Source organism: Alternaria atra, assembly GCF_907166805.1.
Source record: "Alternaria atra isolate CS162 genome assembly, contig: 19, whole genome shotgun sequence".
NCBI classification, from domain to species: Eukaryota; Fungi; Ascomycota; class Dothideomycetes; order Pleosporales; family Pleosporaceae; genus Alternaria; species Alternaria atra.
Window position 1 is genome coordinate 392,754 of NW_025091316.1, and position 8,395 is coordinate 401,148.

Here is an 8,395-nt window from a genome sequence, read left to right on the forward strand (position 1 = left end):
ATGGCAACCATCTGCGAGTTCTCAGGCAACTCCGACATGTACGGCCTCGGAATCCGAATTGGGTCCTATCTTCAATGGTTGTCTTTGCTAGTAGCCGCCTGTTACGTCCCGAGCGAGCTACCTGGTCTGCGCACATCAAACGCCTTCTTTGCATCAGCAACGTTCATCGGTCTTGTCGTCGAGACTGCTCTGAATGACCTCGAAATCACTGAGATATACATCACCATGTTGTTGGTATTTGGCTCCCAATACGTCTGGCTGACCGCAATGCTCTGGCGCGTGTTCACCCCTTCCGACACCGATCCCGCACCGTCGACGGACATGGAACCACCAAACTCAAGCAGAATGCAATGGTTTTCCGTAAGCGAAATGCACTGGTTTTCCTACACGCTCGTCCAAATTGCCCAAATCGGCTTCCAAATGTGGTTTTGGATATTCGAGATTGCAAAATTCGCCAGAAGAGAAACTACATGCCAGCGATTCGGGTTCGGATTCTACAAATTCGGGTTGACCAGCGACGGCTTTCGAATCCTCAACATCATTCTCAAGGCTTCCTTACTGGTCCTCACAATTGTCTTGTTTGCTTTGTATCCCCGATACCTTCGGCAGAAAGCTGAAATTCGAAGGGAAAGAAACCGACAGTATGACTCCCTAACATCCTCTAGGATCGTGCTAACTGGCTGCACAGTCTTGCCCCAAGGCAGCGAAAGAAAGTTCTCTATATGGCGTTCCAAATCGCTTCAATCGCCGTCGTGATTCTTGCCATAGAATTGACTATATTGTGGAATGGGATTCGTGACGTGGACTGTGCTAAAACCATCGGGCAGTTTATTCCACTGATGATCAGCGTTGCTGGTGTTGTGCAGCTTCTTCTTGCGGCATACAGAGCAAACGGGAGTGTCATATTGGACCGGACATTACAACAGGGAGCAGACATCTATGCAAAGCTTGCTACAAGTATACTGGGCAGACCTAGACGGGAAGACGATGACAGGCAGAGTACTGACGAACGAGCGAGTGAGAAAGGCCCACAGATTACTATCAGATCCTTATCTGACGAGGTGTAACAGTTTCCATCGTAAGAAAGAATATTAGATAGCTTAGTAGTGAAATATTGATTGATAATCGGAGTGTACGTATGCTATCTGAATACTGATTCTAGAGTGCGTCTGGAGTCGTTGTCCTCACTAGTGGTTATCGTCTGAACCCGAACCTGCCCCACCAGCTCAACAGCGTAGGGCAATGAAAGGGTCTTACAACTACTCCATGTAATGAAGAAGTTGAATCGGTGAATAAAACCCTTGTGCTACGTTGCCTACAATGACACTGACATAAATATCATATCTAGATATAGATAGCTTGGACATCTACATTAGTATAAGATTTCTTACATCTTCTTACCATATGCGTTCGTAGGACGTAGCTTAGTAGAAGGGTTTTTAGCACCTATCTAGTTTCTTCCTTGTATGAGGTGCACCTTCGTTGAATTGAGACCTGCACATTATTTCCGCGTCGCCTTTGAGCGTGCCAGCTGCCACTACATTGCTGCAGGCCCTTCAGGTGCGCTCTAGGGACGTCAGTCGAATGACGTCAAATGTTCCGCGACTTCACAGCAGTTTCCGATATATCACAGTCCCTTGGTGGGTTGAACGGGTCATCGACATGGGCATGCGTGGTGTTCAGTCCTGGCTGCCGTGGTGGCGGCTGTCGTTGTTCCGCCAACGCCATGTTTAGTGCGCGCGGCAATCTTTCCGATTTCCGAACGTGCAGCCTAGGCGGACCGCATTTCTGTATACCAGCACCACGTAACGAACCGCAACGCATTGATACGACTGATACGCTTTCTCGATACGTATATATTCAATAGGCCTCTCGATTTCTCACGTAACGACATCATTGGCTCCGGCACACAGCCGCATCTCTCGTACACCGCTTGTCACGAACCCCCCGTCCCATCATTTGCACACTACACATGCGATAGTCCCTGTCATACGATACCATCAGAGAGATGCTCGGCTTCCGTCCACTATCGGTGGGCAAGCGGAAAGCCAAGTCATACAACCAGGCGCCAAATCATGACCGCGATATCGAGGATGGCGAATTCAACGAGAAAGGCTACGCCAGCGACGACTACGAAGCCTACATGTCCTCGGGCACACCGAGCCCTTCCTCATCCCGACATTCATCGGGTGCATACGACACAAATCCGAACAACATCGAATCGAGACCCCTTCGACGTTCAAAATCTCACCGGAGAGCTCCTTCGAAACCCAGCGTGAGCGCATACAGTTATAGGAATCCGCGAGCATGCACACGATACTTTGGGTTGGCGGTGGCGAGCACACTGCTGTTCTTCATGTATTTCTTGTTCAGCAGCAGTTGGGCGTCGATACGGAATGCAGAGCTTGGGCTGAACAAGCCGCCTCCACCGCCCAACGTTTGGGAGAGCTTCCCCTTCTTGAAGCGATACCACGGCGGTATACGGTCGCTGGTAAGCCGAGAGAAGAACGTACCAGAATACCCGACGAAGCAGGATATCGACCCTGAGCTGCCAGCAGAGAAGTCCAAGGAAGACGTCAAAGAGCGAAGATCCCAGGGCGCACATATAGCCGACTCGATACCCTTCGACCCATACCCGGACTACAGCGGACTGAACTATGTGGACAAATACGGACCGGTCGAGACATGCTATCTTGACGCCAAGGATACAATCAAGGTTCCTGGGTTGAGGGCATACAAAGGCGTACCACAGGGCATGCCAGATAATGTCATTGGAAGCTACGAGACACTGGGCCTGAGGAACGACGTCTGCTTTGAGCGCTTTGGACGACTCGGTCCGTATGGCCTAGGTTACAGCAAGAGGCGCGGTGGAACAGGCGCGGGTATGGAAGGCGATCGTGAAGGCATTGAAGATGTCTGGAAGGTCGACGCCGAGGTTGACTTCCGCGAAGTCAACTGGACAGAGGCGCTCGACAGGTGCTTGGAGAAGAACAAGGGCCGTTTCCAGAAACAACCCAAAACTAGGACAGACTCCTTCAAGATGCAGAAACGCGACGCGAATACTGACACGGAAGCTCCATCCAACGCTACGGTGCATGTGCAACCAAAGGCGGCGCACAACACCCTTCTTTCTCGTACCGCAGTCCTCATTCGAACATGGTGGGACTACCAATACGACGACGAAGACATCATGTACCTCCGCGCCCTCATCTCCGAGTTGAGCCTCGCGTCTGGCGGCGAATACGAAGTCCATTTCCTGATCCACGTCAAAGATGACAACAAGCAGATCTGGGCCGACGAGGATTTGTACCAGGAAGTCCTCAAGAACGCACTGCCTGCCGAGTTCGCTGGCATGGGCACGCTCTGGTCGGAACGTCAGATGGGCTTAATCTACGGCGGAGTAGAGGAGTCCAACTACCGCGGGTTGCCTGTCCATGGCGCTTACCGCTCCACATTCATGCCGGTGACGTATTTTGCACATCAGCATCCTGAGTTCGAGTTCTTCTGGCACTGGGAGATGGACGTTCGGTATACTGGGCATTACTACCATCTCTTCGAACAGGTCTCCAAATGGACAACTGCCCAACCCCGCAAAGGACTATGGGAACGCAATGCTCGCTTCTACGTACCGTCAGTACATGATTCCTGGGAAGACTTCAAGCAGATGGTACGTGTGCAGACCGAGCACGGCACGAACAACCAGGCCAACAGGTGGTCTTCACATCTTCCTCCGAATCCACACGTCCCTGGTCCGGAGATGCAAAAGCCCGAGAAGCACATCTGGGGTCCAGAGCCCCCGCAAGACTACCCGGACATTGAGATCGATGAAGACGTAAAACCAAACACGACCCTAGCGGAAGACAAGTACGAGTGGGGTGTGGGCGAGCCTGCCGACCTCATCGTCTTCAATCCCCTCTTCGACCCCGACCAAACGAACTGGATCCTAGCCGACGACGTGACAGGCTACGACAAGAAGAATGGTCTCCCACCGCGGCGAACCGCTATCAACACCTCTGGCCGACTGTCCCGTCGTCTACTCGAGACTATGCACCGCGAACAGTCCCGCTTCCGTCATACCATGTTCAGCGAAATGTGGCCCGCGTCATGCGCCCTACACCACGGTCTCAAAGCCGTCTACGCACCGCATCCGGTATTCATCGACCGGAAATGGCCGACCCAGTACCTCGCCGCTATCTTCAACAACGGCCGTAATGGCGCAAGTGGCGGTGCGCGTATGTCCGTTTTCTCCGACGAGCGTCAGCATAACTTTCTCGGTACGACGTGGTACTATCATGCTGGTTTTGCGCCGAACCTATGGAAGAGGTGGCTTGGGTATAAGGTTGATAATGATGGAGGGGAAGAGTATGAGATGAGCGGGGAGGGACGGATGTGTTTGCCGGGGGTGCTATTGCATCCGGTTAAGCAGGTTGACTTGGTACAGGAGAGGGTTGAGGAGGGGGAGAAGGAGGAGTGATCGATGTGCAGATGATAAGCATGGCGTTGGCGTTTGACTTCATGGGCGTGTGGAGTTGGTTCTGGTACGCTATCTCACTTGATAGCGTTTGATTCTTGTGATTTGTATATGATTGAACATGATCTACACTATTCATGTTGGATATGGGTATTTGGACAGTCAGTCATCTGATGGGCTCTTATTATGTAGCCTTTTTTTGTACATGTATCAACAACATACATCTCGTTCCTGGTAGTTTCCTAGGTGGGCGCCCCGAGTTATGGTGGGTCGCGAAGCAAAACATCCAAGTTCACCTCGGCTTTAAGACCCTTGACCCCACTTATGCGGCAACTGCTCAAGTCGGCTTTACAACGATTGAGGTAATACAAGGTCAGGGAAATCAGAGACAGTACCAATGTGATATCCCTCCTGGAAACAATGCTATCCGCAGCAGCACCGCGCATCGTGCGCGTATCATGCCCAACACGCAAAACAACAGATCTACGATATCTTCTCCAAAGATGCCGCTTCAGCACCACACGTCGCCACCGCATCATGGAGACAACAGGCTTCACTTCCACCCAACTGGAAGTCCGAGAAGCTATATCTGCGCTATGCTCCAAATTTCCGAATAGCTACTGGCGCGAACGCGACGACAACGCGAACGACCCCTCGGACTTTCACGCTGCATTAGCAAAAGACGGTTGGCTGGGTATCGCCCTTCCTGAAGCATACGGTGGCTCCGGTCTAGGAATCTCTGAAGCAACAATGATGATGCAGACAATTTCCGAATCCGGGGCTGGCATAGCTGGAGCCCAAGCTATCCACGCGAATGTATATGCGACACAACCGCTAGCAAAATATGGAAGTGAAGAGCAGTTGAAAGAGACGATACCCAAGATCATTAATGGAGAGTATCGCACGTGTTTTGGTGTTACGGAGCCAAATTCGGGGTTAGATACACTCCGCCTGAGTACTTTTGCGAAGAAAGATGGAGATGGGAACGGGTATAGTATAACAGGCCAGAAGATATGGATAACATGTGCACAAGTCGCATCACGGATGATACTCCTCGCGCGAACAACGCCCCGTGAAGAAGCAGAGAAGCCAAGTAAAGCACTGAGTATGTTCTGTATACCACTCGATCGCTCCGCCCCAGGATTGGAAATGCGGCGCATCAAGAAGATGGGAGGAAGGGCCGTAGACGCAAACGAAGTCTTCTTCGACAACTACCGCATCCCCGCTGATTGTCTCGTTGGCGAAGAAGGCGATGGCTTCAAAATCATCCTACATGGTATGAACGCAGAAAGATGCTTGCTAGCGGGCGAAGCATTGGGTTTAGGCTACGCAGCTTTGACCAAAGCAAGCACTTACGCGCGCGAACGCCACGTCTTCCAGCGGCCCATTGGCATGAACCAAGGTATCGCGCACCCGCTCGCAGATGCATATATGCAGCTCGAAGCCGCAAAACTGGCTACCTACCACGCGGCGCGGCTGTACGATGCTAGCAAAACGGACGAAAGCATCAGGCAAGATGCTATTGGTGTTGCGGCGAACACCGCAAAATACCTTGCTGCTGAGGCGGCGTTCACGGCGTGTGAGAGGGCGGTGTTGGCACATGGTGGCATGGGATATGCGCAGGAATATGACGTTGAGCGGTATCTTCGTGAGTGCTTCGTGCCCAGGATAGCGCCTGTGAGTCGGGAGATGATATTGAACTATATTGGGGAGAAGGTCTTAGCGCTACCGAGGAGTTATTGAGATGCAAGAGAGATTGAGGGCATCTGATGAACTGGATGTACGCTATCGATCACGTGTATAAAAGCGAACAAACAGCTATCATCCAGGTGGCCTTCATATATTCGTGATATACTAGTATATAGTCGTACATTATAGGGAATCTTATGAAGAGAGCGATGAGGGGGAAGTGCGAGGGACAGGGACGTTAAGTGTGAAAATCTTTCTGTAAAGAGTGTAAGTTCGCGGTTCGCTACTAGGTTCGCAACGCCTGCAAGCACCCTTTGGTGCACGATAACACGTAGACAACGAGTTACTTTGAACTTCTACAGTTCAAGCCCTACATATTTGAAACAAGGCTCTCGGATGGGAATTATCGCACGTATAAGTGACCATGTCCTAGCTCTCATGCCACTACTTTTCTTCAAAGAGCAGATCTTCCTCGAGCGGAGGAAGACCATACCAGTCCATTTTGCCGCGGACGTCCCACATTTGTTCGCCAATTCGACCGGGGTAACCATTTCTTCTAAGTTGTAGCTTGGTATGCATCATCCACGGCTGGTAGCGATCCGAATATCCCGTTCGAGAAAGTCGAAGTGTGAGCCACTGCAAAGTATCTTGCTGCGACTCCGAAAGAACTTCGGCGATATTAATCGCAGCGGTAATAGAACGCTTCTTGTCAAGTGCTGGAGGCGGGATGCTCCCGAAGGCGTCTTGTACAAGTTTGTCGCTGTAATCCGATGCCTCGTCGGGGATGTGCAGGTAGAGATCGAGTTTCTTGAGCTTCATGCTCGACAAGATTTCTAGGTTTTTCGCATCAATCTGGACAACACAGTCAGTGCATCTGTGATATCGTTTCAGCGAGTGAGACTCACGTTGGTTTCACAAGGTGCGTCCCATCCAAGTCGCTCAAGCTCGGGGAATGTCGACGCGATTGCCTCAAGACGGCTCGAGTCCATGTAAATAGGGCTGCAGTAACTTCCTAAAGTGGGCCCAAGGATTAGTGTCTTTAGTGTATCTTTGTGCTTTTCGATAGCGAGCCAAAGGTCGTCAATGCCTTGCTGCGCCTGCGACACATCGAGGTGCTCGAGTGCATCAAGTGACTCAATGAACCTCTTCGCAGACTCTATATCAGGACTGTTAGGGTAACCCCCGGTCGCTCCAAAACTTAATGTCTTGAGTTTCGGACAAAGTCCAGTGAAGTACGTGAAGAAAGCCGTGGGGTTGTCACTTCCAAAGTCAAGTTTGCGCAACCGAGAACAGTCAATGGTATTGCGAAACATACGAGCATGGTCGCTATCCCAGAGATAGGTTGACTCTCCCCAGTGTCGCAAGCTTTCGAGAGTCAACTCCTCGAGCTGAGGTAGGCGCAAGCCGGCAAGGTCTAGGCGCGGCAACTTGTCTGGCTCGGTATCAGGCACGAGTTTGATGCTGTCGAATCCTAATCCAGTACCGTCTTGTAAGCTTTGTAGCCGAAGATATCGTACGTTGCCGCCAGCCGCCAGGGCCTGGGAGAGCTTAGGCCAATCAGAGCGGCAGGGCATATCCCGGGGACGGTAGCCTTGGGTGTATACTACGTACGTCAGGCCGACAAGAAGGGGGGAAGACAGGAGCCTCATGTCCATCTGCCGGTGAGCAAGGATATTTGCGTCCTGACGATTCACGACAGCAACTCTTATCTCGAGCTCTGGCCAAGTCGCGTGTATCATGTCAAACACCGCACGAGACATGTGCGCAGAAGTCTCCCAGCTACAAGAGTTAGTCGCACTATCATGAATTGGTTGAAGGAACATACTTGAGCATTCGAAGGCTTCCATGCCGCGAAATTTTGTTTAGTATCACAATCAAGTCTTGCGAGGGCACCTCGTTCTTGACGGTGATACTATGAACGTGCCTCGCAAGCTGACCATGCTCATCCTCACGGAAATTCTGTACAAGCGCCTGGTACGCCATCCGTTCCTCAGTCTTCTCTAGTCCCGTACTCAGAGTGATGTTGCGGTATATGAATGGCAATGCCACATCGCGCAATGTCACCGATGATTGTGCCACATTGATTACGTCTGATGGGGATGCGTCTGCAAGCTCGGAGAGAATGATGCGATGAATGTCTTCGGGTACGACGTTTAGATTGATTGTGTGGCCTGCGATGCCATGCGACAAAGCAGAAGGGGCGGCTTTAGCGATGCAAGAATTGTCTGTGAGCAT

At 51.4% G+C, this 8,395-nt stretch overlaps 4 protein-coding genes across 4 annotated transcripts; 3 read left to right on the top strand and 1 right to left on the bottom strand.

Annotated features, from left to right (window-relative positions):
* ALTATR162_LOCUS279 (uncharacterized protein) lies at positions 1-1,067 on the top strand (the record flags this gene model as incomplete). Its single annotated transcript, XM_043307872.1, has 2 exons — positions 1-641; positions 689-1,067. The coding sequence occupies 2 exons, from the start codon at positions 1-3 to the stop codon at positions 1,065-1,067; spliced, it is 1,020 nt and encodes a 339-aa protein (XP_043163807.1).
* A 941-nt stretch (positions 1,068-2,008) lies between these two features.
* ALTATR162_LOCUS280 (uncharacterized protein) lies at positions 2,009-4,474 on the top strand (the record flags this gene model as incomplete). The annotated part of the gene is made up of 1 exon (XM_043307873.1): positions 2,009-4,474. The coding sequence occupies one exon, from the start codon at positions 2,009-2,011 to the stop codon at positions 4,472-4,474; it is 2,466 nt and encodes an 821-aa protein (XP_043163808.1).
* A 534-nt stretch (positions 4,475-5,008) lies between these two features.
* ALTATR162_LOCUS281 (uncharacterized protein) lies at positions 5,009-6,214 on the top strand (the record flags this gene model as incomplete). The annotated part of the gene is made up of 1 exon (XM_043307874.1): positions 5,009-6,214. One exon carries the CDS (start codon positions 5,009-5,011, stop codon positions 6,212-6,214), a length of 1,206 nt encoding a protein of 401 aa, XP_043163809.1.
* Positions 6,215-6,604: 390 nt separating this feature from the next.
* ALTATR162_LOCUS282 (uncharacterized protein) lies at positions 6,605-8,395 on the bottom strand (the record flags this gene model as incomplete). The annotated part of the gene is made up of 3 exons (XM_043307875.1): positions 6,605-7,012; positions 7,066-7,939; positions 7,986-8,395. The coding sequence occupies 3 exons, from the start codon at positions 8,393-8,395 to the stop codon at positions 6,605-6,607; spliced, it is 1,692 nt and encodes a 563-aa protein (XP_043163810.1).